This window comes from Baudoinia panamericana (genome assembly GCF_000338955.1).
Source record: "Baudoinia panamericana UAMH 10762 unplaced genomic scaffold BAUCOscaffold_2, whole genome shotgun sequence".
Classification (NCBI taxonomy): Eukaryota; Fungi; Ascomycota; class Dothideomycetes; order Mycosphaerellales; family Teratosphaeriaceae; genus Baudoinia; species Baudoinia panamericana.
This window is the reverse complement of record NW_006911258.1, coordinates 1958817-1986348: the sequence shown is the minus strand read 5'-3', so window position 1 is coordinate 1986348 and position 27532 is coordinate 1958817. Positions and strand designations below refer to the sequence as shown.

The 27532-nt window shown below is 54.3% G+C and overlaps 10 protein-coding genes across 10 annotated transcripts; 6 read left to right on the top strand and 4 right to left on the bottom strand.

Moving 5' to 3' along the window:
• Positions 1-606: 606 nt before the first annotated feature.
• BAUCODRAFT_62548 (glycoside hydrolase family 17 protein) lies at positions 607-1395 on the bottom strand (the record flags this gene model as incomplete). The annotated part of the gene is made up of 1 exon (XM_007674649.1): positions 607-1395. The coding sequence occupies one exon, from the start codon at positions 1393-1395 to the stop codon at positions 607-609; it is 789 nt and encodes a 262-aa protein (XP_007672839.1).
• Positions 1396-2593: 1198 nt separating this feature from the next.
• On the bottom strand, positions 2594-4449 carry BAUCODRAFT_119879 (uncharacterized protein; the record flags this gene model as incomplete). The annotated part of the gene is made up of 8 exons (XM_007674648.1): positions 2594-3055; positions 3118-3171; positions 3204-3572; positions 3597-3684; positions 3741-3921; positions 3945-4047; positions 4103-4228; positions 4372-4449. 8 exons carry the CDS (start codon positions 4447-4449, stop codon positions 2594-2596), a joined length of 1461 nt encoding a protein of 486 aa, XP_007672838.1.
• Positions 4450-5140: 691 nt separating this feature from the next.
• On the bottom strand, positions 5141-6433 carry BAUCODRAFT_119878 (uncharacterized protein; the record flags this gene model as incomplete). The annotated part of the gene is made up of 2 exons (XM_007674647.1): positions 5141-5794; positions 5855-6433. 2 exons carry the CDS (start codon positions 6431-6433, stop codon positions 5141-5143), a joined length of 1233 nt encoding a protein of 410 aa, XP_007672837.1.
• Positions 6434-6854: 421 nt separating this feature from the next.
• BAUCODRAFT_373726 (uncharacterized protein) lies at positions 6855-7911 on the top strand. The gene is made up of 2 exons (XM_007674646.1): positions 6855-7497; positions 7608-7911. The coding sequence occupies exons 1-2, from the start codon at positions 6959-6961 to the stop codon at positions 7738-7740; spliced, it is 672 nt and encodes a 223-aa protein (XP_007672836.1). The 5' UTR covers positions 6855-6958; the 3' UTR covers positions 7741-7911.
• A 170-nt stretch (positions 7912-8081) lies between these two features.
• On the bottom strand, positions 8082-11534 carry BAUCODRAFT_102852 (uncharacterized protein; the record flags this gene model as incomplete). The annotated part of the gene is made up of 1 exon (XM_007674645.1): positions 8082-11534. The coding sequence occupies exon 1, from the start codon at positions 11241-11243 to the stop codon at positions 8082-8084; it is 3162 nt and encodes a 1053-aa protein (XP_007672835.1). The 5' UTR covers positions 11244-11534.
• A 306-nt stretch (positions 11535-11840) lies between these two features.
• Positions 11841-13682, top strand: BAUCODRAFT_21946 (uncharacterized protein; the record flags this gene model as incomplete). The annotated part of the gene is made up of 1 exon (XM_007674644.1): positions 11841-13682. One exon carries the CDS (start codon positions 11841-11843, stop codon positions 13680-13682), a length of 1842 nt encoding a protein of 613 aa, XP_007672834.1.
• Positions 13683-17640: 3958 nt separating this feature from the next.
• BAUCODRAFT_30815 (uncharacterized protein) lies at positions 17641-18605 on the top strand (the record flags this gene model as incomplete). The annotated part of the gene is made up of 1 exon (XM_007674643.1): positions 17641-18605. A coding segment is annotated over exon 1 (454 nt), but the record flags the coding sequence as incomplete, so codon positions are not given.
• A 2-nt stretch (positions 18606-18607) lies between these two features.
• Positions 18608-20663, top strand: BAUCODRAFT_102843 (uncharacterized protein). Its single transcript, XM_007674642.1, has 5 exons — positions 18608-18750; positions 18814-19305; positions 19383-19637; positions 19689-20065; positions 20137-20663. The coding sequence occupies exons 1-5, from the start codon at positions 18666-18668 to the stop codon at positions 20410-20412; spliced, it is 1485 nt and encodes a 494-aa protein (XP_007672832.1). The 5' UTR covers positions 18608-18665; the 3' UTR covers positions 20413-20663.
• A 1619-nt stretch (positions 20664-22282) lies between these two features.
• Positions 22283-24514, top strand: BAUCODRAFT_64305 (uncharacterized protein; the record flags this gene model as incomplete). The annotated part of the gene is made up of 1 exon (XM_007674641.1): positions 22283-24514. The coding sequence occupies one exon, from the start codon at positions 22283-22285 to the stop codon at positions 24512-24514; it is 2232 nt and encodes a 743-aa protein (XP_007672831.1).
• Positions 24515-24870: 356 nt separating this feature from the next.
• BAUCODRAFT_572591 (uncharacterized protein) lies at positions 24871-27515 on the top strand (the record flags this gene model as incomplete). Its single annotated transcript, XM_007674640.1, has 5 exons — positions 24871-25300; positions 25385-25421; positions 25524-26087; positions 26147-26182; positions 26257-27515. 5 exons carry the CDS (start codon positions 24871-24873, stop codon positions 27281-27283), a joined length of 2094 nt encoding a protein of 697 aa, XP_007672830.1. The 3' UTR covers positions 27284-27515.
• Between the last annotated feature and the right edge of the window lie 17 nt (positions 27516-27532).

Below are 27532 nucleotides of genomic sequence, written 5' to 3'. Positions count from 1 at the left end.
CGCAACCTGACGACGTGTCCATCTGCCAACTGACTGGTGAGGGCTGGAGTATCTGGTAAGCAAGTAGCCCTGAGCTAGATAATATCGGGAAATGAACTTGTAGTTCGCCTGTGGAAGGCCTTCGTCTAAGCATCTCGTGGAAAGCATGAGCCCTCCGTCGCTGAATCAATTTTCTTTCTTAGCAAGTTTCGCAACGTGACGAAAGGGCTAGCGAAGAATCATTGATTTGTGAATAATGACCGCTTGCGGATCATCGAGGTTCGGGCTTGATGTGCTCGAGGCCACGACGGTTAGACACTCAATCTTCATCGAAGGCATCGTTCCATCTTATTACAACTTGTCACTCAGTCCTCTGTAGGTGGTTGCTGCACGTTCTCTGGCTGGCGGATCGGTCACTTGTCGATCATGCCATCCTTCCAATATGTTCGCGACAGAGAAGGTTTTCAATACGAACTATAAGCCGAATGCAACGCTATGCACCCATTCCATTCCTTTGACTCCCAAATGCAAGAGCTATCCATCAATGCGTTGTCTACACAGCATCCCCGAGAAGCGTACCCTCGCGCCTTGCGGCAGCAAGACTCGTTCCAGCGGTTACTCAGGCCTCTAAGATGGTGCGTTGCCAAGTATGCCCCAATAGTGCTCAGCGCCGAATGTGCCCGGGTTGTCATGCTTCCAGTAGTCATTGAAGGCACTGAAAAGCACGATATTGTTCGTGAAGGCAGCCTTTAGCGAGTTGATGGCGGCCACCTGATTCTCCGGACTGGGTACTGCCAGATTGTTGGTTTCGCCATTTGAGGGCCAGCCGCTCTCGGTAATCATGGTGTCCTTCCCGCCACAAGCCTCGCTAACGCGCTGTGCTTGAGCGAGCACGAACTTACCAGCTTCATCAGCAGTCACACCGCCGTCGAAGAAGGCGTGACAATTTGCGGCGGCGTAATCCGATGCTTGGCAGAGCTCTGGGTTTGCAATCATTGCAACGAAAGTGTCCACGGTGACCACATTGCCAGTATACCCTGCAGCTTTGAGTTGGTTGCGGGCTGAATCGATAGCAGCAACGACCGCTGCAACGCTGTACGCCCCGTTATTGACACCTTCATTCCCCACAGCGACTGTGTGGATCTGGTTCCAGTTGCCGTTCGCCGCATCGATGATCTGCTGTACTTCCGAGTTCACCTGTGTGATGTCGTAGATGCCTGCGAAGACCTTCATGTTCTTCGAACCAGCAGCGCTTAAGACCGTGGCTGTCTGATTGCAGTCGGTGCCGTAGATGCGAATCATGCCGTAGCCAGAGATGGCATCGAAATCGGTTGTGATTTGGTCGTGAGATTTGCAAGATTGGTCTGTGTTGTACGGACTGTATGATAATGAGTACCCTTCGAATGGTGCCCCCATGCTCGATCCAGCAGTGGGGATCATGGGAGAGCTTTCCGGTTGGGTCGATGAGGAAGCCCGTGCAGGCTGAGCGGGTGCAGACGCAGCTACGTCTGGAGTAGATGTTGGCGCTACGGGCTGATCAGGACTGGAAGTAGCAGGAGCTGCCGGTGTCGGGTCGCTGCTACTGAATGAGGTTGGCGCGGCTTCTGTGGCGGCCAGGATAACGCTCGAAGAAAGAGCTTCCGTTGGTAAAGCTTGCCCCTGGTATGAAGTAAATATGGGATGTCCTTCCGCATTGACGAATACGACCGTGTCCGCCACGGTCGCCATCACATAGTCGGTCACGACGACGATCTCTTCTCGCTTGACCGCATGCTGGTGCTGATGGTCGTGGCGATGGTGGGGCTGTGCTGCCGCCGCCGCACTAAGACCCGCAAGACAAAGAAGGCCTGCCTTCATGATAGCAATGGTAGTAATGATTAGCACGTTGTCAAGGTATCCGTGTGTTGTGAGCGATCTGTTTCCGACCAGCGGCTTAGCGAGCGTTGTGTGGCCCCTGGTGGCCTGCAATATGTGGATGGTTTGTTAGGAATTGTGCAAGACAAGGAGGTAAGATGTAGCGAGCGCTCGCTTTGAGGTCTTTTTATTGCCGCTTTGTCATGGCCGTGTCAGTCGCGAGGCTAGCCCACAGTGCATGAAGCGCTGGGGTTTCGGATGTCGGGAAGCACTCACAATTTGATCACGAGGGTGTATGCTGTGTTGCAAAATCTGTCAACAGATGTCGTCGAGGAATGTGGAGTCGGTGGAAACGATTGGCTGGTATCCTCGTGGCAGGAATGCAAGGTAGTCGCAGCAAAGGAGTGTGTGGGCCCTGTGGGGACAAAGAGACCTGCTTTGTCGCGGAGCTTGAAGGAGTGTCGAAGTCACCTTGACTGTGAGAAGATGTTGTTGATTCCGATTATCAAGTGTGCATCGCTTGCTATTGTCGCGCTTTCCCGAGTCGGAGAACGGGTCCTTCGCAGCCAATGAGCACGCAGCAGCTACTTCTGCGGTAAATAAGGGCACACATAGGCAGGTGCGACGTTGCAGAAAGCCAAGAAGGTCGCCTAACATCGTATATGAATTGGTGGAATAGCAGTGTAAGTGATGTCAACCGGGAGCTGCTCAACACCAATACCTTTGTCAAAGTCGCCTTTCGTCCATCTCTTGCACCGCTTCATTTGCCACGCGCATGGACCTCCCCCTGTAAGTCTCTACGGAGCCTCTCTTCTGGTGATATGTACAAACGTCTACCATGGGCAAAGTAATAGGCGTTCGCAAAAAGTACCACAGCGCCCAGTAATAGGCACGCCCAGTTCATGGAGCTCGCCGCAACCGGAATAGCCACCGGAAAGAGTGTGAAGACGAAGAGCGGTAGAAGCCAGCAGACTGCAGCAATGTTGATGGCCAGGCCCCACCGGCCGAGCGACCAAGCACGAGGGGGTAGCGGCTCGCCGCGGAGTCGCTTGAGGACCAGGCAGCTTCTGCAAATGGTGTAAGAAGCCAGTAAAGCAGTCAAGTCTAGAGCAAGAATAGCGTTCAGCGCTGCGGATGAGCCGATGTTGATGAGCGACAGAAGAATGCAGACGAGCAGGGAGATGAGAATGGCGTTGAGTGGAATGCTCCATTTCGGATGAACCTGGCATTGAACACGTTTAGCTTTGCCAATTTGGTTCAACCAGAAGGGATGTATCTACTTACGTGTTGAATGGTGGCTGAGAATGGGACGCCATTGTCACGTGCAAAGGCCCATATCTGACGACTTGCAGTGCAAGGCAGGCCGTGACGCTGCCGAACAGTGACAGGATCAGTAGAAGTGACATGGTGTCGGTGCCAGCAAGAGAGTTCGTCGTGTTGTAGAAGACCTGGATGAACGGGTAGCCGGTGGCGCTAGCTGAGATCTCGTCTAGATCACCCATCGTGAAGATCAGGGTGACAACCACTACGAAACGCAGGAACGAGTTGAGATACTGCGGCCACATGATGGCACGCGGAAGAGCTAGGGATGCACCAGATATTTCTTCTGACAGGTGAACTGCGCTGTCGAAGCCCAGAAGGGAGAGTGTCATAGGTAACAGGCCGACGAAGAACGCCAGTCCGTTAGAGGGCCAGCCGCCACCATTGGCAAGCTGTAAGAAAGCGTCATGCGCATTGTTCTAGGGAGCCAGTATCCAGAGCACAATGATTACTACGAAGAGGCCCGCGAATTGGAGAACGGCCAACCCGCCCTCCACGAGCGGGAGTTTTCTGGCGACGAACGTGTTGAGGCTAGAGAAGCAAGATTAGCACAAGTCGCAGCCCGGCAGGAGACACACAGGGCTTACAATATGGCAAGGGACACAACAGCAATCACCAACAGCGTTCCGTGCCACCTCTCAAACACATAGTTCGCGTTGCCGAGCACCATCAGTCCTTGGATGATCGTAGCGACTAAGAAGGCAATGCCAGTAATGGCGGACTGCCTAGATGACACGCACAGCCACGTCAGCATCCGCATCATGGGAACTCGAGCTCTGTCTTTCGCTCACCATCCTGTGAAGCACGCCATCTGGTGATGTAGCTTAGGTAGCGCTGTGCGCCATCTGGGGCAAAATCACTAACCCACGAATACTGGCCCCCTGATGTCGGAGCCTGCGCACTCTCCAGTTAACTCAACTTGCACAAAGCGACGAGCGAGTGGAAATACCATAGATGCCATCTCTGCCAAACTTGCATACACCAAGGTGTAGCCAATGACGACAAGTATATAGCCCCAAAAGAAGCCCGCTGTGCCTCCGTCGATAATGACAAGCAGTAGGCTGCCCAAGAGGACCTACCAGGTTATCATTAGCGTCGAGCTGAAGCCCAGCATAGAGATGAAGCCGAAGATGCGCCGCGTTTCCCGCTCGCGCCCGAGTACTTTAATCAGGGATCGGTCTTTTTGAGTTCCGCGATGCTTCCACGGGACTGGACCACCTTCGCGGTCTGAAGCTCAACATCCTGCGCCACGTGAGTCTGCAAAGCTTTGACGACGGTGTCGTACTGGGCAGCCATAGTATAGTACCGGCCACAAACCAGAATGCGTTGCAGAGGGGGAAGGGAAGAGAACAGATGTGTAGTCGCGGAAATACCCAAGAGCGAAGCCGGGCAGTGATGGTGGGCTTGCCCTCAGGTTATTCAGCGCCGCCTGCAGCCATGACCGCAACATGATATCCCATACAAGCAGGTCGACGTGCCTGGCTCATGCAGTCTAGATAGATGAGGTTTGTCGCGGGGCACATCTTGCGCAGGTCATGAAGGTTACTGCACGCTTCAACACACCCGAGCCAAAGCCAAAAGCCCTTGGCATTGCGCGTTTCATTTTACTCTCCTCTTACTCTGACAAGTCCTCGATATATGTTGGTGCACAGTTCTTGACGCCGTACATATCATGGCTAATCATCAATCGAGCTGAGTCACCATGGTATAATTAGCTGATATATGGTGATGTAGAAGGGAAGAACAGACGAAGGAGCTTGAGCTTGAGTCTTGAGTTTCGTGGGGAACGGAGACTTCCGTGGGCCACGTTCCAGCCGGCCGGCCGCATTGCTGTGGATGCGTGAGTCATCTCATGGTTAACCTCTACGGCGATCTTTGGGCCAGCGAGTAAAGCTGGCCCCAGATTGATGTCCCGGGTGCACTCGAAAATCTGCCGGTTCAGCAACACTGCTTGTTCGCACGCTGACTTTCGAGGATACGCTTCGTCTCAAGCCTTGAGCGACATCGCAAACGGGCAGCTTCCAAACCTCGCGTGCATCTTGTCAACATCCGCCCGCATCTCTACGCCACCTTGCTTCTCCGTCCGTTTTGGACCCACCTCAGCAATCAAGTAGCCTTGAGGGTAGTACTTCTCACCATCGTCGCCAGGAAGCTTACTACCCTGCAACCTCCCAATCCACGCATTTGGACCCCAACGTCTCCAAAGTGTAGCTTTCACGTACCAAGGGTGCGTGAGCCATTCCTCGTTCGTGTATCTGCCACTAGGCTCCGGCTTTCGTGAGATGTTTACCACACGGAGAAATTCGGGCCTGGGTAGCAAAAGATACCGCAACACCAGCTTCCTCAAGTACATGATAGTCTGAAAGCCGATCACGTAAACCTGCGGTGGAGTTGGCAGCATAGTAGCTATCCTCAACCGCTCCGGCACAACTGCTGCAACGACCAACGTACCGATAGATTTGATGCTCTGCGGCATCCCGTCAAAAAGTATGTCGACAAGGGCACGTGTGAGCTTCGCATTCGGCTCGGCCGCAATCATGTGGTTTTCTTCGTACTTCTCGCCCCAGACTCGCATCTCTGTGAGCCAGTGCAGCCCATCCTGCCAGCCTTCGCTAGCAGAGGGTAGTGGAGAGTAGTCGATCTGGAGGATTGGTTGTTAGTAAGCCTCGTTCCAGACGACAGGTAACGATTTGACCCTCACCTCCATCTTGTCACCAACGTCTTTCCAGAAGGTGCCCAGAGCGCATAGCTCAACATCTGTTAGTTGTCGCCACTCATACTTGCCTATCCAGCGAGTAGGTTCTAGGGCAAACAAGCCTAAGGTGTATACCATGTCATCGTTGCTGATCTTGCCAGCCTTAATGTAACGAGAGTGCAAGTAGTTCATGCGTGCAATAGCTTGCAACGTACGAGGCGAGGAAGACGGATTGAGTGTCATTTCTTTTATCAGTACGCCGGTGTCAGCGACACGTTTAGAGGCGGTCTCTGTCCCTTGTAGTTCGGAGGTGTTTGCAAGTAATTGCGCAATTGTCGGAATACCGTAAGTCTTGAAGATGGCGAAGATGATGCTCTGGCGCCAGAGTGTAGGGAACTCTATCTCAATCAAGTCGCTGAGGATGGCTTGCGCCTTATCGGCGGACATCTTGGGGAAGTCGCTACGGTCGACCATGCCATATGTGCGAGGTATCGAGTCCCTCCGTTGGTATCGCAAAAGACGGACAACAAACAGGTAGACTGTTACAGCCAGGCTGGTGAGTAGGAAGACATGGTGGCGCTCCATCGTCGAGGCTGGTGGAGTAGTCGTCAGTATATCGGTTGCCCAAGATCTGGCCTGGCGGGCTCATATACGTTGTAGTCCGCGCGAGAGCATTGCGATTCGCAACGGAATACTTACCTAGGTGGGCTCGGATGATCATGCGTGAGCCGGCTATCTCTTTGTCAGCGGGCGATACGCTACCGGATGCCGCCTGCCTTGATGGTGGAGACGGAAAGATCGTTGCGTTGGTTGGTTCGTATTCAGCTGGCGCCAGCGGCAGCGCCCGCCGTACACCTTATGTTGCACAGTTCTGACGTCGAAGGCACAGCAGTTAAGGTAAGGCTGCACATTTGGAGCACTGGCAGTCTCGCTCCTTAGCAATTACATGTAGCTGCCTTTGTCGCAGCGACGCACATCAGACCGGCAACGGAGGCGCTTCTTGCGTTGATAGCCATAGCATTCATTACATACTGGTGCCCCGGTCCCGAACCAAGCTTTGCCACCATTGGGCAGAGAGCTTCCACTCTTGCCACTGGCAGAGGTGCAAGCATGGCATGGAGATCAAGTGGTGCCTCCAATGAGGCATTGATAGAGAATCTAGCTCGGCATGGTCTCATCACCAATGCTCGAGTCAAGCAAGCAATGCTGGGGGTAGATCGTGCCCACTATGCACCTTATGCGCCTTACCAGGATAGCCCGCAGACCATAGGCTATAGCGCCACCATCTCAGCGCCGCATATGCACGCGTCCGCATGCGAGTCTTTGTTGCCGTACCTTAATCCAGGATCTAAAGTATTAGATGTTGGGTCAGGTTCCGGCTACCTTACTCATGTGCTGGCCGAACTGGTCAAGCCTGGTGGCAAGGTTATTGGGATAGAGCATATCCAACCACTAGTCGACATGGGCACGCAGAATACTCGCAAGAGTGCCGAGGGTAGAGAACTGATGGATAATGGGGGTATCCGTTATGTCAAAGCCGATGGCAGGCTGGGGTGGCCTGAAGATGCACCCTACGATGCCATCCACGTAGGAGCAGCGGCAGCTGCATTCCATCAGCCTTTGATCGACCAGCTGAAAGCGCCGGGCCGGTAAGTCTGGACTGCAACACTCCCGTTTCCCTCGCCAGGCTCTGACGGGCCCCTTGCTAAACTTGTTCATTGCCAGATTGTCAGCCCACAATGCTGACAAGATTGTTCAGATTATTCATGCCTGTGGAGGAGAACTACGCTCAACACATCTATGTCATCGACAAGAAAGAAGATGGCACGGTCACAAAGACGAAAGATATGGGCGTGCAGTACGTTCCGCTGACAGACGCTCCGGCTGATTGAACAATTGTCGGTCTCGTGCAATGTTTCTTTGCATGATTGCAGCGGAATCGAGGAGCATAACGTCACCAGAATCTACGTACGATGCAGTACTGAAGGCAGGCGCAACCGGCAGCACCCCCGTGTCTGTCAATATTACGGTTGTTCCCCATACTGAGGACCCAGGAATAACGGTAGCCTGCTGCATGCATCCGTGACTATGAGAACACTTGATGCGGTATAGCGAACTCGAAGTCGATTAGCACAAACGAGCGTTCGACAAGGACGATCGCCAGTAGCCTTCTACATCGAAGCAGCTGCTGTATGATATTGTACATATGGATTATCACACATGATATGATGGGTCAGCGATCATTGATTTCGACCCTTCCGACAAGGTCTCTGCCAACTCGCGCAATCTCCGCCAGCATAGCCTCCCTGTTTACCACGGCTTGCACTTCCTGCGTTTTCGACTTCTTGTGTGGTATTGTAGAGTACGCTAGATTGACCTTCCACGCCCGCGGTGCCGTCTGCGGGCTCCACAAGCCAGCAATGACAGGCCGCTCACTGCTTCCCGAGAAGAACAGTAGTGCCGAGCCATACAACGACTCCAGCTCTTCCAGCAACGATTGCGTAGGTTCAAAGCCAACCAAAGTCTGGTCGCTTAACGCCGCCAGTTCCAGGTTCTTGTACCTAGCGGCGTCTTTGCTCCGCTTTCCGCCCGTCATGCTTGGGTGGAGGTGCAGTACAAAATCGAAGTCACTGACTGGTGACGAGAAGAGACTCGCTGGATCCACTTGAAGGCCATTCTGTTCGACCTCTGCACACGCAGCCTTGGCCAAGGCCGTCATACGTCTAGCAACGACCTTCTGCGGTCGCCCATCAGACCACGTCGTGCCCTCTTTGTCGATGTTCGACGCAGCAAACAGCACGATTCGGGTCAGACTCGGATCTAGCTTCCTCCACGCCTCGAACCGCGTCTTGATAGCATCGACATCGGGTATCCTAAGCTCGCCACTCCCGCTCAGGTCTACAATTAGCGGGTCCGTCCGCCAATCCCACCGTGCAAGCCAATGCAGCGTCCGCAGAAAGCCTGTCTGAACTGAGGAAGGTGTTTGCCACGGCCAAGGCTGAACGAAAATACGTGCAGCCATGAGCTCAATGACCTCTTCGCCAACGTGATTTGCGAGCAGGTGTGAAGCGAACCACTTCTTCAACAAGCGAATGGTACCACTAAGCGCAGGATAGCGGCTGCAAAGACGAGCAACCGCTTGCGTATGCGGTGGAGCTTTGAGGTAGAGGCGCTTGTAAGCTGCGAGCCCCAGCGCCGCGGCCTCTTTCGCTGATGGCGCGAGCGACTTGTCTCTCATCTGCCGCTCAAGAAGGGTCTGCTCTCGGTCATGGTAGACTCGCATGCGGAAGCTTGTTCCGGATTCGTACATGATGTCAAGGTAGGCCTGGTTAAAGATATCTTGCTCATGGTTCTCAAGGCCTATCCGAGTTTTAGGTTGATCATGAGCCTCCTGCAGCAGCTCAGAAAGCTTGAGTAAGAAAGCGAGTTTCGTCCGCTGGATCGCAACCAAGTCGTCAGGCCACCTCACAGAGCCTTCAAATTGAATCGTGACGTCTGCCGGAATAGATTGTCGTCCATTCGCAACGCCAGCCGAAGGCTGGATTGTGGCGTACCGTAGCTGAGCGGAAGCAGGCATGATCTGTCTTATGGACAAAGGCAAGCCATCCAAACCCCGAATGTCAGTCTCGAGCTGTTTGAACGAATCCATGATTGGTTGGAAAGCCGAGACGCTGAGGCTACCTCTCAATAGCCGATTGAAACCCCCACCAAAAAAAGTGGCTTCCCGTTCAACCCGGTCGCTGAAGTGCCGCTCCAGTAGGTACCGAACAATTTGCTCCACAATGGTCTTGCCGCTTGCACCCCAGACAAGACTCTCAAGGATCGACCCATCTTTGAACCTGCGCATCTCAGCCTTCTCACCCCAGAACTTGCGGAAGGATGCTGCCTCTGCTTTGCTTTCTGCCGATGGGCCGTGGTCGACGGTTCGATTGACAGTGTCCGGGTCGTAAATGAGCCCAATGATAACAGACGCTTGCACATGGTCTCGTGGCCGTGAAGAGTCTACATCCCACGCGCCGGATTCAGGAGGCCGGATACTGATCTGACTAACACGATCACCAAGACCGCGGCTCAGAACGTCGTAGAGCGTACGATAGGCCGGCCTGCCATCGTCTACAACCGTGAGAGCAGAAGCTGGCACACTAACCACGCAATCGAACCGCATGAGGGCATCATCGGTACGGAGGACAAAGGTGGCGTCAAAGCCGTCGAAGAGCTGATCACCAAGCATGGCGATTGTAGTCTTCGCATCTTGCCTCAACCGAGCATAGCCCCAGGGTGCGACTTTATAGAGTACATTGTGAACTCTAGCAGAGTCCCAAAGCATGGGCGAGCCATTAGCAACCGACTTGAAGGTACCAGAGCCAACCACTATAGGCTGCTTGCCCAGATCGCGCACAGCAAGGACTTGCAGCGTACCCTTGAACAGCTGGTAGCTGCTATAGCCCTCACTTAAGATTGACTTGCCGTTCGGACCGCCTCCTTGCAGTAATAGTGCTACAAACGTAGCCCACTCGAAGTGTCCAAAGCCGCCACCTGCGATGTGTGAGCCAAAGCCACGCTGCCGTAGCCAGGTGCTGCCCAGAAGACAAGCGTCTTTGAAGGCCGCGCAGCTAGTCTCTGCACCATGCAAGAGTCTGAGGTACGACAGCATGAGCATATCCGCCCGCAGCGAGCTGTTGTAGAAAGGCGTGGGCTCCGGCTTTGCGTTATGGGTAGGTCGAACACAGTTTTTCTCCGATGTAAGCTTCTCCGCCGGGAAAACTACAGAGTCGGTGCACGGAATGATGTTGATTCGCCATTTCGGGGACGGCTTTAGCTCTTCACTGACTATGGACTTCACCGACTTCGAGATGACCAGTATCGGCTTGAGCGGGTCACCATGAAAGTCGTCGAAGCGCACATTACACGGCGTTGCGGCTTCCCTCAGCGTAGATGCGAGACACGCCAGGTAATAAGCTCGCTTGTAGAAATACCGGTAGTTGAGGTAATCCTTCTCATGAAACAGTGACGAAGGCATCGCAACAGTCATGTCAATCACAAGGTCATCGCGGGACCGGCTAATCGTCTGCATAGCATAGCTGCCCACCACGTTGACGTTTGCCGGCTTTGCGAATTCGAGCTTGTATTTGGCATCGTCTGGCGGCCGCGGCTGTGGAAATGGTATGGCGATCTTGTTGCGAAGTAGCTCACGCTCCGCCTCGTCTATTGATAGCGCAGGCTTCGCAGTACTCTCGTCCAGAGCTGCTTTGAGAGCGTGTAAGGCTTTCTCGGCGGCGTCTTCGCGCTTGCCTCGACGCGGCCGGATCTGCTGCAGAAGCTCATCAACCTGCAGCCTGAACATGTTGCTCCGGGATGCGCCAGTTGTATACGCCAGGCCATTGGTCGGTGACATGTGCTGAGCAGGCTTGGTAGCGCCTGTTTGCAAAGACCGTGACGGGCCCCTTCGGTCTGGATGTCTGTAGTCCACTTCTTCCTTCTCGCTCTGCGCCCCATCGTCCTCTTTTTCTTCGTCGTCATCATCAGGAAGGTCCTCCTCTCCATCTCCATCTTCAATGTCATCATGTTGGGGAGCGACACCAGTGTCCCCGTCCTGATAGAGCCGGGTCGGGGTTACAGCGTCTACCACAACAACATGGTCAACTTCCGCCTCACTGAAGGAAGCGAAAGATGCCTCGTCATCGTCATCATCATTCGACGAAACGTGCTCCAGCTTCCGCCTCTTGCTTGCCTGTACAACCATGCTGGTTAGCGATGTTGGTAGCGAACATTCGCGCATGCAGAGAAGTTCACACTCTGCGCCCAAAACCCTTATCGATAGCGGAGACCCTCCTTCCGAATGCCGAAGGCACGCTTTTTTTGGCCTGTGCTCGCGTGACTCCATTGAGCAAATACTGCTGTATCACTCATCTTCCACCGGAACAAACATACACGTCGAGACATTACATCTGCACGCAGTTTCGTGCCACACGTCAGCAGTACTATTTTCGAAATGCCTGGCATACCTAGTGACCTTCCTTGGAATCAGACGCTTGGAGAAACGGTGCCACCGAATACGCCACATGCTGTGAGCGTTTCGTTACCGACATGGAAATCCAATGTTGCCTACGAAGAGGGCGAACGATGGGTCCTCGATAAAATGCAGTGCGGCTATCCAAGGTTCTTCATTCATCGATCAATTGAACGCCTTGCCCAAAATATCGTCCAACAGCACGGGTCACCAGACATTGACAAGGTCATGCTATTTCCGACCAAGAATGCTGCCCGTAGATGCAAAGACTTCTTCCAGCGTCAGGACCCGGAAACAGACCTGTCCAACATCCGGATACTTGAATTCCTACCGAATCCCGAGAAGATGCCCTCTGCCAAGCGTGTCCTGCCCAGAGTTGTAGCGTACGTCTACTCTAAGGAGCTCTGGCCACTAGCCAAAGCATTTTGGCAACATACAGGCGAGGGTATCTCATCTCGACATGCAGAGTTCTGCCAGCGCGCTCTCGACGACGGCTTGATGGTCGAAGCGAGCTGCATATCCCGACCAGACACTCCCCGGATGTCCAAAGGTCCCCGACGGTACCAACGCCACGTCTCCGTTGATCACGATGCTTCGAACGGCGTCAATGGTCACAGCAACCTTCCAACCCCAAGTTCCACTGAACCTGGAGTGCCAGACTCTGCACAGTTTGTTGAGGAGCGGTTTGGCAGGCACCTCGACGTAGAATTTGCCGCACAGGCCAAATTGGCGATACGCAGACGCATTGCCGGCTCCCTAACTACCGACGAAGAGCTACCGCAATCACTCCATACAGCCGCAGATGCCACCAACGAGCGCGGTAAAGACATACCTGGCTTCTCCGTCGACGACGTCTATCTCTACCCCGGCGGCATGAATGCAATGTTTCACGCTCACCGCTCACTGATGCTAGCGCGCGGCGAGCTTCCGAGCATTATGTATGGCTTTCCCTATGTCGATGCTCTCAAGGTATTGGAAAAGTTCGGCCCCGGCGCAACGTTTTACGGCTACGGCAGCCAAGCCGAGCTGGACGACCTTGAACACCGTCTCGAATCCGGCCAGAAGTTTTTGGCCCTGTTTTGCGAGTTTCCGAGCAATCCCCTCCTCCGCTCACCAAACCTCAAGCGGATCCGCGCACTAGCGGACAAATACGACTTCGCTGTCGTAATCGACGAGACCATCGGCAACTTTCTCAACGTCCACGTCCTACCTTACGCCGACATCGTCTGGAGCAGCCTGACCAAGATCTTCAGCGGTGACAGCAATGTCATGGCAGGCTCCACAATCTTGAACCCGCAGTCGCGCTACTATGCTCAGCTGAAGCACATCTTCAACGCTGAGTATGACGACACGCAATTTCAAGGTGACAGCGTCTGCCTCGAGCGTAACAGCCGCGACTTCATTACCCGCATTCAGCGCGTGAACTGCAACGCCGAAATCATAGCAGAAACCCTCCGCTCCCATCCTGCCATCAAACAAGTCAACTATCCCAAGTACAGTGACACCCGGCCATATTACGATGCCTGCAGACTGCCCAACGGCGGTTATGGCGGCTTGCTCAGCGCTACCTTTCACCATATCGAAGATGCGCAAGTCTTCTACGACCATCTGCAGACGGAGAAGGGCCCAAGCCTAGGTACCAACTTCACGCTGGCTTCGCCATTCGTGATCCTTGCACACTACAATGAGCTGGACTGGGCAGCGCAGTTTGGGTGTGAGGCGAACCTAATCAGATTCAGTGTGGGCTTGGAGGACAAGGAGCAGTTGAAGAAGGCTTTTGCCCTTGCACTTTCTGCTATACCGCCAAGAGAGACTGCGGCATAGCATCTGCAGCGTTTAAGCTGGACGAGATGTACAGAGTCACATCTTAGGCGTGCCTAGCAGTGAAGCAAGGTGAATGCCACCGCCGTACCTTGTGCTGTACGACCCATTTACGCAAGCCCTCATTCACGCAAATGACAGCCTCACGACTGCGTAAACGGCAGAACACCCTGGCCCCTCTCCGGATCACTCATGCGATGCACCCGCACATCATCGCCCATTTCCACATTTCCCATGCTCTGCGGCGTAATCAGAATGAACTGCCTCCCCACGCTCCTCCGCGCAGCCTGAATCATCATATTCATACTCGTCGCCCGATTCACACTATCCATAAACACATCGAACTCGTCCAGACACCTGATTGGACTGCCCATCGCCTCCCAGATACTGAGCAGCAGGCAGATGGTTGAAAAAGACTTCTCGCCACCGGACAGGGTCTGCGCTTGGCGGCCGTCGGCAGAGACTTTAGAGAGGTCGGGCTCGATAGCAATGTTAAGGGTTCGGACGGTATGGTCGAGCAGGACGCGGCCGCGAAAATTGCGTTCGCTGAGAAGGTATTTGAACATAAGGCGGGCACGCTGGGAGATGAATTTGCGGAACATCTTCCAGCGATAGTGGCGGTAGGCGAGGGTTTTGGTGAGTTGCTGTCACAGGTTAGCTGGTTCCGATATTGTTAGTTGTGATGGAGTCGGCACCCACGTCTTTGGTCTTGAAGAGAGACCCGCACTCCTGTTGCATGTTATCATAAGCGATCTTAGCTCTGGACCAAGCCTCCACAATGTCCGCCTTCGAGCCGCCGGAAACGCGTTCTCGGTGTTCGATGTCCTTGACCAGCTTTTCGATCATCTTGTCAAGCTTCTCCGACGTCATGCCTTCGTCAACTTGCACACGCCGACAGATGCTGGATGCTGTTTCGTTGAATTCTGTGACTCTCTCCTGCTGTTTGTCGCGCTTCTCCTCAAGCTTGGTCATAGCACGCTTAGCAGAATCGATCTCCTCCAAGGCCTGGTTCTTCACTAGCAGTGCCCGATGCCTATCATCGTCAAGCCGCATTAAGCGTTGGGCAGCTTCATCCACTCGGTCTTGGGCTTGCTTCAACCGAGCATCAGCTGCATCGAGATTCCTCTTAGCTTCTGCAGACTTCTCATCATCCCTTTCTCTCTGTTCAACGCTGTCCTGATACGATCTGCCGTACGCGTCATACTCATCCTTGGCTTCCTCAAGCTGGCGTTCCAGCTCCTGCAACTTGCCATCCTGAACTCGATTGGTCTCAATCTCATTCTTCTGCGCTTCGACGGCGTCTTCGGCTCTCTGCACGTTGATCTTCAGTTGCTTCAAGTCTCTCTCGAATCTCGTCCTCTCCTGGTTGGCTTTGGTCAATGCGGACTGCTTCTCTCGGACAATGTTCTCGGCATTCTGTACGGCACGCTTGTGCTGGTCGACAATGCTTCGCTGGTGCCGGACTTGCTCTTCGCGATCGGTCTGCATGCGAGCAGGTCCTTCGTACTGGAAGATCGGTGTCGACTTCTCTTGTCCTGTTCTCGAGAGCTCCCAGCGAATACCTCTTCCAATGCTTTTCTTGGTGTGAGACATTACGACTTTCACGTTCCGTTTCCGTGGCCCCTCAAACATGAAGCGGCGGGCCTCATCCATATCCGATATGAGAACGGTCTGCTCAATGGTCTGGTTGATGATGAGCTGGTTCCGGACGAGGTCATTGTCAAAATTGAGTACGGATAGGATGGTGTCAACAGTCTGATCCTCTGGTGTTTTGCCATTAGTGTCCAAGGGTTCATTGCTACCAACATAGATGGGCACGTCACTCTTGCTGCGCTGGAGAATGCTTCGAAGCAGTCTCTGATCCTCCGAGTTGGTCACAACGAATGCGTTCAGCGCGCCACCGAAGGTCTTCTCGACCTGTGAACTCCATTCTGGCTTGAGCAGGCGGACGTGACGACCCATCGGACCAACGGGCTTCTGACGCCAGCGAGTCTCGTTGTCAATGGCACGAACAAGGTTGTCCATGTTCGGAGGGTACGCATCATACGGTCGGCCTCGTGACCGCTGCATGCCGCTCAGGTGACTCTCCGCCTTACCAAGCTCGTTCCTCTCCCGTTCCAGGGTCGGCTTAGCTGCTTCATATGCTTGATGTGCGTTATCATGGTTAAGTATGAGCTCGGCAGATTCAATGGAGCGTTCTGCGTGGTTTGCCTTTGCCACCTCAACATCTGCCTTGAGCTCACCAAGCTTTGTTAGTCGAGCGGCGTGCTCTTCGCCCTCAGCGGCCGCAATGCGATTGCGTTCAGCCTTGATCTCATCTTCGAGCTCCAGCCGCCGTTTCTTTGCAGCTTTAGCGTGCTCCCGAATGCTTCGCTGATCGGCGTTGGTCTTAATCAGTGCTGCCTTAGCGGTTTCGAACTTCTCCTTCTCAGCATCGCAAAGCTCCACAACAGGCGCAAGTTGCTCTTTCAGCGCGTCGAGAGTGTTCTGCGCCGCTTCACGCGCCTGATTATGGCCATCATAAGTGCCACAGACCGTCTCGGCTTCTTCCTCCTTCTGACGAGCCTTGCGGTGTGCGACATCCACGTCATTGGACATGGCTTCCAAGAGCCGCTCCTGCTCCTCCACTTGCGCCCACGCGTGCTGCCACTTCAAGCGCTCCACACGCTCTCTAATGGTATCCACCTGCTCGATCCGCTTCTTCCTCTCTTCAGCCTCAGTGTACCTCAACTTCAGATCTTCCACGGTCTCTTTGACTGTGTCCAGTCTGTGGACAATGCTATCCAGGTTCTCCTCGATCAGTTGATAGTCGTGGTCAAGGATCTCAAGCTGGGTACCACGGATGAAGAACTTGTACTTGTCGTTCGGAGTGCTGTTGGACAAGAACTGACGCGCCATGTCTTGTGTTAACACATTGATCGGGTTGTCAAGCTGCAGCGCAAAAAAGTCCAATATCTGAATCAAGTCATCTTTTTTCGTCGTAATGACCTTGTCCTCTGCGTTTTTGATCTTGAAACCGCTGGTGCCGCTTCGTGAGAAGTGCCGCTCCACAATGATGCTCTTGCCGTAGAGCTCAGGCTTATATGCGCCGTCGCCTTGGTTCTTGATCTTCACAGCGAGCGACGCGCTTTCCTCGCCATGCTTGATCATGCCTTTCAGACTGGCACCTCGATTGGTGTTCCGCGCGCTCTCGCCAAGGCAGATGGTCAAGGCTGTCATCACCGCACTCTTACCACTGCCATTGTGCCCGATGATGAAGTTGATCAGCGGCCCGAGCTTGACGCGCAGCTTGGAGTGGCACATGAAGTTGCGGCAGAAGACTTCCTCGATGATGCCTTGGTCCGATGCGAGATTGTCTTTGTACGAACGAAGGTGCTTTTCCACCAGCCGCGTTGCCGCCAAGTCATCGCCGTCCGAGTCGTCTTCATCCTGGCTTTCGTTGAAGTCGAAGGTCGCATCCTCCTCCTCCTCTGTGTCCCCGCCAAGGTCTTCATAACCGGCGTTCGTTAAGCCGCCTTCTACCTCATCTTCGTCGTCTGACACAACCGAACCGCCATTAGCTTGAGCGAGTGCGACGCGCGATCTCTTCGGTATGTTTTGGCGGAAGCTGGAACTGGCGCTATCCACCTCAACTTCGCCGTCAATGTCGTCCAAGTCTCGTGATCGCTTTCGCGACGGCATGTCGGCGGTGGTGGTGGTGCTATCTGAGCTGAACGGAGATTCAGTGGCCGCCCGCTGACTCTGAGTCCCACGAAACCGAGCGAAGAAGCCTTGACTCATGATTGCGGAAGGCACGCGCATGCATTTCTATCCAACACATCGGGCAGTGACGCGTGAATCGCGGGAAGGCGCGTCTCATCAATTGGATGCCTAAGGTTGTCATTGCTGGAGTGGGTCGGTGCACACTAAGAGTAGGGTTCGGTTCCGCGGAGTATGTTTTGGCTACTGCAACTCGACCTCTTGTGTCCTGGCACACTGCAGGCATACTGCAGGCATACCCAATCAGGGCTACCGACGGCCTAGCCTCGTGCATTGCCTGGCCTCGAGAGTCACCAATATGAGCATTGCCGAAGCGTGCATGGTGCGCCTATGCCCATGGCCGGGCAAAGAATTGCTGCACAGCTGGCACACGATGGCCATCCGGGGCTGTTGGACATGATTGTAGGCGAGTATTTACGAGTGAAGCCATCAGTACTGATCAGTGTCACGACCGCAGTCGTCGAGTGTCCGGTCTCTGCATGTCGCTTCATCGTTGGTTCGCATAGCCAAGCGAGTACCGCTTTACGAACCCGCCATCACTCATCAAACCAGGGTGTGCAATACTGCCGTCCAGGTGACTCTGACTTTAACAGCTCGTTGAGTGGCCACGAGTACACCGCACCATTTGTGCTCTTGGTAAAATCTTATTCCCGATCTAACTTGGCAGTGTGCGGGGGTTCCGCGCATGCGTACCAGGCGCGCCAGCAGCAGCGCCATTTGCGACCCGCTCCGGCTCTATGGACTCCTGACAGCATTGGATTCGAGGAACCGAAGACCACACTAGCTATGATATGACCGTACCGCAGCTCCCTCCCTTCTTCGCTATTGCTGCAACTTCGACGCGCACACGAGCCTTTCCGTAACAGCATCTGAGGATTGTCGTGTTGCGCATGATATCCATCGAAAATCGCCGTACAAATCCGCAATGCACTGCTCCTTGGCGTCATGGCAACATGCCATTAGGCTCAGACTCCCCCGTGTGCGGACGTTTCAGCAACGTGCGGAGAGAGGCTGTGCACTCCACTGCTAACCATGCACTCCGTGTCGTGCCTCGAACGCCCACTCCGTAAACGGAAACCCGAACGGTCTATCCAACCCATACAATGCAGGCATTGCCAGTCGATATAGCTATTTAACAAGCTCCTGTTACTCTACAATGTTGGCTCCCAGTCTCGTTTCTTCCATACCCACCTTCTCACTGTCCTCATCTACGTGCACCGCAGCAAGATGCGTACCTGTTACGGCCGCGGCGCTCCCCTGCGAGCTGCTATCTACGCCGCCTGCCTCAGTGCCTTCCTCTTCTTCGGATACGGTAAGCGAATGCAAAGCATACCGTTTACTTGCTGTCTAGAGTACCACTAACGGCTACGTGTAGACCAAGGTGTCCTTGGCGGTCTTCTCGAAAACCCAGCATGGCTTGATCAATTCGACCACCCTCAGCCAGTCATAATCGGGATCACCGTGTCCTCCTACTGCCTGGGCGCCCTCTTCGGGTGCATCCTGACTGTCTTTATTGGCGACACCCTCGGCCGCCGGAGGATGATATGGCTAGCGATGGCACTCATTATCGTCGGAGCTTCGTTGCAAGCGTCTGCCTACGGCCTAACACACCTCATCGTTGGCCGAGTGATTACCGGTCTCGGCACTGGCATCGACTCATCAACTGTGCCAATGTACCAGTCCGAGCTGTCGAAGAAGGAGTGGCGTGGTCGTCTGGTTTCATGGGAGATCTGGTTCATCGGCATTGGTATCGTTGCTGCCTACTGGATTGACTACGGGTTTTCCTACACCACCGGTGCCGTGGCCTGGCGTACGCCCATCGCTATTCAGCTGATCTTCGCCGTCACGGTCACGATCGTCGTCTGGGGTACGTGGATGATAGGTTTATAATCTTCCCTGCTGTTCAACAAAACATCGCTAACGGTTTCACCCTTTGCCTGATAGGCTGCCCAGAGTCACCCAGATGGCTTGCAAAACGAGGCCGCGAAGCCGAGGCCATCGAAGTCCTGTGCGCCGTCCACGACTTGCCAACCGACGATCCATACATCGTCGGGGAAATCGAGGCCATTCGCGCCGCCATCGCCCTCGAAACCAGCCTAGGCGCGCAAAGCTTCACCGCACTCTTCAAGTCCGACATTCTTCAAACCCGCCGCCGCGTCATCCTCGCGTGGTTCGGCCTGTTCATGAACCAGTGGTCCGGTAAGTAACATTCAAAATCAACGCAAGCTTCGTTGCTAATCGATGATGCAGGCATCAACCTAGTAGTCTACTACATGCCCACCGTCCTCGTCCGGAATGTCGGCATGTCCAGATCCCAAGCCATCCTCATCGCCGGCTTCGTCCAACTCATGTTCCCTATCGGTAACACCCTACCCGCCCTCGCCCTTGACCGAATGGGCCGCAAGCGAACCATGATCATCGGCTGTGGCTGCCTGTCCTTCTGCATGATGATGATCTCTATCCTTCTGAGCTTTGGCAGACCCAACACCTCCGCCGCCTCCATCGCCTTCTTCTTCCTCTACATGCTCATTTTCGGCGCGACGATCAACGTTGTACCATGGGTGTGGGGACCGGAGATTTTGCCTTTGGAGGCAAGAGCTAAGGGAACTGCTATTAGTGTGTCGTCTGTGAGTCACTCCGCTCTACCGTATAGTAATAACTTCTGCGGAACACATACTAATGTATTATTGTTGCCTAGCACTGGATGTGGAACTTCTGCATCGTTATGATCACCCCCGTTCTGATCGAGCGCGCTGGCTGGAAGACGTACCTCATCTTCATGATCCTGTTGGCGCTCTTCGTGCCCTTTGTTTGGTGGGCTTACCCCGAAACCAGCGGGCTCAGCCTCGAAGAAGTCGACAACCTATTCTTGCCGGCGGACAAGCAGAACCATGTTGCGAGGCGTGTTTCTATCTCGGGTGGCACGGATGTGGAGACGGGGAAGATGTGGGAGGAAAAGGTTGAGAGTCTGTAGGGATGTATGCGCAGTAAGTTTGATATGTTTGATGCATTGTTATTGTCGTGTTTTTAGCGGGAATGTATGTGTGGAGACGAGAAGGTGGGATCACATTAGGTCTTTGGCTATGTATACGAATCGTACCAGCATCCGACATGTAATCACAAGCAAAGCCCTAATATATCTATGGCTTTGGCACGCGCAACGTCCGACTGACCATCATACAGCCATGCGCAATGAACAGTCCCACAACTGGATGCACCTCGAACATCGACCCTTGTGCAATGGTGCCGAACGGGAGGTTCTCCTGGATCCAGTTCTGAGAGTTCCAGAACGCCATCACCCCCACGATACTCAGGCTCATGGGTATCGGCACGCCTTCGAAGTACGCCGCCTTGCCACTCGCATTTTTGGGTATGCTGCCGGAATTTGCGGTAACATTGAAGCGGGCCAGGCGGGCGAGACCGCAAAGTACGAAGGTGGTGAGGAGCAATTGATCGAGAGGTGTGCGCATGCCGAGTGCGAAGGCGCAGGCCGCTGGGGCGACGCCGAAGGAAATCTAAACCAACCAACTTGTTAGAAAGCATTCTTCGAGCATTGAGTAGTGAAGAGAAGAGAGCATGGCTTACCAAATCAGCCAACGAATCGAGCTCCTGCCCCATCAAGCTGCTCTTGCCCCTCCACCGCGCAACCTTGCCGTCAAAGAAGTCGAAGAAGAGGCCGAACGGCATGAAGACGAATGCAGCCCATAGCTCTGCCTTCTCTTGTGGCGGACCCAGCAAGTAGCGCATTGAGGAGAGGATGGACATGACGCCGCAGAAGCCGTTCATGAGGGTGATGAGATCGGCGAGGTGGTAGGCCCGAATCAGGCTGCAGTGGCCGGGGTTGGGGTCGTTGAGGAGGTAGTGCTGCTTGTCTTGTGCTGCAGCCGAATGGTTAGGAGAAGTGGCACTTAAGGGGAAAGGGTGGAATCAATACATACTCGGCTCCTTTGCTACTTCTTTGGCTTCTTTGGCTGCGCCATTGGCCATTCCCGTTCGCTTCGACATAATGGCTGTGTGCGGTAATCCTTCTACCGACGCTGGGGTGCTTGGAGGAATAGGGGCAGAAACTACCGCATACGCAGCTTTGACTGGTGGGCAGGAAAGCAAGATTGTTTGCTTCAAAGTCCAACATTAACTTGGCCGACGTTGGTGCTTCGCAGCTTTACGGGGCAACGCGCGACGTCACCCCGCGGCGAGTGGAAAGCCACTCGCACGTGACAGCGCGTCGCCGGCGGAACGTCTCCGCTGAGGAAGGCACGTCTTCGGTGGACTGCTTGTCGATACAGCCTATTCAAACATCTCGCCGAGCAACGTTATCACAACACATCGGGCAATGAGGCTCAATGGCATCCGTGGCGGTTTCAGGCCACTTTACAACCCGCCATGATGTGGCTTTCAGGTCGGTGTTTCCACCCACCAATTTCACCACCCCAACGCCGGAGACTACACCAAATATAGGAGTACTGGCATCCCCTGGCAGAGCGTTCGGCGGCTTCAACATACAGTCTAGCCAGACACTCCCTGACGCGGTCAAGGCCAGTCGTGCATGGAGCTCTGTAACACGCTTCTTGAGTCTCAGTCTCGGCAACCCAGAACGGCAGCAGGATGTTCAGGTCTCCGGCGATGTTAGAGATGGCATCATCTATGTATCTTCAGAGCCACCTAGACTTGATGACTTAATCAACTGGACCGACAACGAGATCACGGTCAACTTCCGACACTTTGTCGCTCCTGCCCTTTCCGCGTGGCAACGTCCTGTGCCACTTAGCCGCGCACAATCTGTGCTGGAGGAGACCATCACTCTGTTACTCAAAGCCAAGAATTACTACCTTCTCAGACTGGAAATGTTGCTGGGAGATGCTCATCTCGCTCACGTACAGCCTGCGCTTAGCCGGCTGAGAGACCGCGCACAACAAGCCCTGCATACCGTGGCCAGAAACACCGTACCCTCGCAGCGCCTCGAGAAGACATTAGGCTTGCTTATTTTCCGCTACGTACAGGAGAAGCTTGCCCTATGTGGCGATCCGGAAGACTGCGCGAAAGCCAAACATTGTCAGTGTGGCCTCAACGCTGACGACCTCCCCTTCGCTCAACTGCGTCACATCGGATTCGGCGACGCTATCGGTGAACGTGCGCTCGCACTCGCAGTGGACAAGCTTCTATCCGGCCCGGCGTTGGATAGACCGTGCTATCGGGTGGACTGGGACAATGACGCCCCTGTTGCGTGGAAGCTAGACTGGTGGACGCAGTTTTGTCTTTCTGAGTTTCTAGAGAACTCGGTAAACGCTCTCACTGGCGACTCTAAATACTACTTGAACATGAATGAACGCACTGACGTCCTAGCCAACGCTGCCGGTAAGAATTTCGCACGCCAGCGTACGGCTGCCATATTCGAATACGTCAAAAGCTGGCCTAAGGGTAAGGGCGCTCTGCACGACATCGGTGTTTATAGCGCCTCCATAGAGGGCAAGGCATACGTTTGCGGCGCCTTCATCATCCAAGTACAAACGCGCCTTTTGCATGCTGGCGCAAGCACCATCGAAATCTTGAGCATCTACACGAACGTTATTTATGTCTTCAGAGAGCTTGACCCTCGTGGTGTGATGCTGGAGAAAGTGGCAGGGCCAATACGCAACTACTTGCGCACCCGCGATGATACCGTCAACATCATCGCAGCAAGCTTCCTGGCCGCGACTGTGGATGCCGAGGGTGTAATTCACATCAAAAAGGCGGATCTCGACAAGATCTGCTTTCGCATTGCAGTAGAAGCTGCAAAGTCCAGCCTTGCGAATAATCGGCAGCAAAAAACACTCGACTGGAACGACATGGCATGGAAGCCTGAACCGGTCGACGCGGGTCCAAACCACAAAGCGGCCGAGTCTGATGATATTGTAACGTACATTCTGGGTCTCTTCGACCCGGAAGACTTCATCAAAGAAATCACGACCGTGCTGGCGCAGCATCTCCTCCAAGCGACCGATCCCGAGTACGTCAAAGAGACAAGGCTGGTTGAGCTGCTAAAGTCCCGCCTCGATGCGACAAAGCTGCAGGCTGTGGAGGTCATGCTGAAGGACATGAGAGACTCCGTTACGCTAAACAAACGCATCAGTATACGGTCCGGCGATGTGGACATCCAGCCTCCTGCTCCTGCGGAGATTCGCGCAGCGATGCCGGAAGAAGGCATCACTTCGGCGGAGCTGTACAAACGCTTCCAGCATCGCATGAAGCAAGCACAGTTCATCGCCATGCTGAAAGTGGTCGCCAACAAGCGCCACGACCTGTATTATCCGAAGCGAACCCGACTGCCACCGGACGCTGCCGCACGGGCTTCGATCGACGTTGGCACCGTCAACGACACGATCGACAGCCATCCCGACATCAGAGTACAAGTGCTGTCAAGCTTCTTCTGGCCGCAGATGCGCGCAAACGAGTTTCACCTACCTCGTGCCTTGGCAGATTTGGAGCAAAAGTTCAACGATCGGTTTGCAAGTCTTGGCAATCAGCGGAAGTTGCGGTACAGACACGCTCTCAGTCGCGTCACAGTGCGGCTGGCGCTGGAAGACCGTAATCTCGAACACGTCGATGTTCCGGCGTGGAGAGCGAGCGTAATCGACGCTTTTCTGGAAGAACCCACAGTCACCGCCGAACAACTTGCGCAGGGCCTAGGAATGGAAGAAGACCTGGTCCAAGACGCGCTAGCGTTCTGGACAGCCAACCGGGTCCTTTACCAACCGACTCCAGGCAGCTACGCCGTTCTGGAACGTCTGGACATGGACAACGGCGATACTGATCCGACAAACCAACAGCAACCACAACCTGTCGAGCCCATCCCATCAATAGTATCGCAAGACGACATGCTCAAAGCCAGCGCTCCTATGTTCGAGACTTTCATCGCGAATATGCTGCGCAATGGCGGGCCGAAAGAGGTGGGAGGGATGATGGGGATTACGAGTATGATGAAGATGGTACTTCCGACTTTTACTTTCGGGGGGGAGGAGACGAAGTGGTTGTTGCTGCGGCTGGAGGGCAGGGGGGAGGTGGTTAGGCATGGAGATACGTGGGCGGCGGCTGGGTGAAGGAAGTAAGTGCTCCATACGCAGAAATGTGAACGGTGGCGCCGCCTAGATTGCCTCCTAGTCCGGTTCAGCTGACCAACAATGTCCGTACGTCAACTGCTGTCGCTCCTCATTTGAAGATGCCGCTCCCGCATTAAGGGCTGGCAACAAGTGCGCGCCGCAACTTTCTCCGCCTCTGGAAGCGACGCCTGCGACCGGAAGCTTCGAAAGACAGGACTCAATGCAGAGCAATGGGGCCGATAGCCTGAGATCTGAAGGTGTTTGCTCGGCCAGCCGCAGATCTTCTTGACGTATATTACGAGGAACGCTACGACGAGCTGTGTTGCTTGTCTCATGCTCAGCGAAACAAAGGCGTAATGGCCCGACCTGCTGAAGACACAACTTGGACGCCCTGCGTGTTTCAAAACAAGCTCAATGAATCGTTGTTATGTCTCATGTTTGTTGGTCATCTGTGTCATGGAGCAGATATCAGCCAGCGCCGCCTTACAACAGGGCATGATGTCTTCAGAGAGTACCGCAGTCCCAACCCGCTACGATATTGCATCATGTCGGCATCTAGCTACCACAAAACTCTGATCAGTTCAACCACTGCCGCTAAGCCAAAGGTCATCGGTCTGTACGGCCTTCCTGGAGCGGGAAAGACGACCCTGCTCGATACGCTACTGCGGGAGGAGAGTCTTCGCAACTATCTGTTTGTTGAAGGATCCGAACAAGTCGCAAAGATCACGGGACTAGGCGGTATCGAAACGTTCAAGAAACTCCCGGAAGCACAGAAGCTGCAGATCCGTGAGCAGGCGCTTACGGCTGTCAGAGACCAATGCGTCGCAGACAACAGAACAGCGGCAGTTGTTATACTCGTTCCTTGACGAGGACACAGGGAAGCTCGAGGTCGTCATGAGCGAGAAGGGTAAGCAGATTGTCACTCACATATTTGTACCTCTACGTTTCTCCTGATAAACTCCACGCAAATCGTGCGAATGATACCACTCGTTCTCGGCCGCGCGTAAAGTAAGGATCGTCTGGAGGAGTGGCAAGACCAAGAGGGAAGCCAACTGCGAAAGCTCTGCCGCGAGCATGACATTCTGTTCACGACGATCATTGGAGAGATTGAGACCGTGCACTCAAAGGCCCTGCGACTTGTGCAAGACTTTGGCGTTCACGATGAGCTCTACAATCTTCAGCAAGCCGAGAAAGCGCTGGACGACGTTGTCAGCGCGCTGTCGGCATCGATACCACCTGGCGGGATAGAGACGATGCTGGTTCTCGATGGCGATAAGACGCTGGGTCCGTATGATACGGGAAAGCTGTTCTTTCAGGCCTACCAGGAAGTCAGAGGTTCAGCGCTTCGGGAAAAGAACCTGATCAAGGCAGCAATCAACGACCAGTCGAAGCTGGATAAGCGCATGACGGCTTTGAGTGGAGGGGCGGGCTCCACGGAAGATCCGCTGAAAACACTGTTCAGCAGTCCTCTCAAGTACTCGTACAATGCGTTCCGCCAAGCCACGCTCATGTACGACGAGACAGGGCCAACATGTGAGACGGTCTGCATGCGAGTTGCTGGCGTAATCAACATGTATCTCGAAATGGTCGAGCTTTAGAAAGGCATTTCGAAGCACACGCATAAGAGCGTAGGTGCTGTAAGTCTGTCTGGGAGGACGTAATCAAGAGGTAAGCAGAGCAAGCTGTGCACCTGCATTGCGATGATGTGAAATACCGCTGACTCTTCTGTCCATCAATTCTAGATACGAGCTTTCCAACCGGGTCAAAGTGATGGGCGGTGGGCACATCACTGACGGACTGGTGATGATGCAAGGGGTCAAGGGTGCGCTTGTGCACCGCCTGAGGCACCACCATGGCGCATACGTGTGGGCTTTCGGAGACAGCTCGCTTGACATGGACATGCTTAAGGAGGCCGACCAAGCCCTCGTCGTTGTTGGAGAGGAGAACCAACGCAGCAAGTCAATGGAGGAATGCCTCCGCGGACCCATCGACCACGACGGCCTTCGTGTGCGCCAGGTACTGCTTCCGGAGGGTATTGGCATTCGTGGCTTGCTCCATCCTGTGCGCCTTCCGATCGTGACTATGCAAGATGTGGTCCCCAACATATTTGACCTGAAGGATGTCGACTTGGAGGATGTTGTCGTCGACTTCCAGTTCGCCACCAACGAAGGCGCAGAGAAGTTAATGACGACGCCCACCCGCAACGCCGCTCTTCGTGGTGTTCCTCTCCGTGAAGCGCACCGCAACATCGGAGAGTATCTCGCCCGTCTGTTCCTCCCCGAGAAGCTCGGCCTTGAGAAATATGAGATGACCCGTGTTCAGCAAGGCAAGATCACGGAAGGCCATCGACTGCGTGACGAGGAGAAGACTTTGATTGTAGCTCTCATGCGTGGTGGAGAGCCCATGGCGCTCGGTGTCAGCAACGTCCTACCTCTTGCTGGCTTTCTGCATGCCAAAAAACCAGAGCAGGTAACGCCGGGCCACGTCGCTGGGCAGTCCGCGGTCATCCTAGTCGACTCAGTCATTAACACCGGCGCAGAGACCCAGCAATTCGTACGTCACGTGCGGAGCCTGAGCGCCGACATCCGAATCGTGGTAATGGCCAACGTCGTGCAGGCCGATTCCGTCTCCGCTGATGGTGTGCTTACAGCGCTAGGTCGTGAGCTGAAGTTCAGTCTCATCGGCTTGAGGACGTCGGACAATATGTTCAAAGGTAAGGGAGGGACTGATACCGGCAATAGGCTGTTCAACATCACCCAGCTTGACTGATAGGCGAGAGGAAGAGTTTGTGGAATGGCTTGCATGGCTGAGCGCACGACCGTGGTCTGGTTCGCGATTCTCATGAGACTGGCTGTTCTCCAAGGTTGTTCTTTCGGCATCGACCACATTGTACAGTATGCTCTGGCGAGCAGAGCTTGTCGTGCCGGTACCGGAATGGATTTGCCTTTGCATAGGCATGTGGCGTAACAGTTCGGCTGACTGCCAGCAACAGTCATGTACGGTACTCATCAGAAGAAG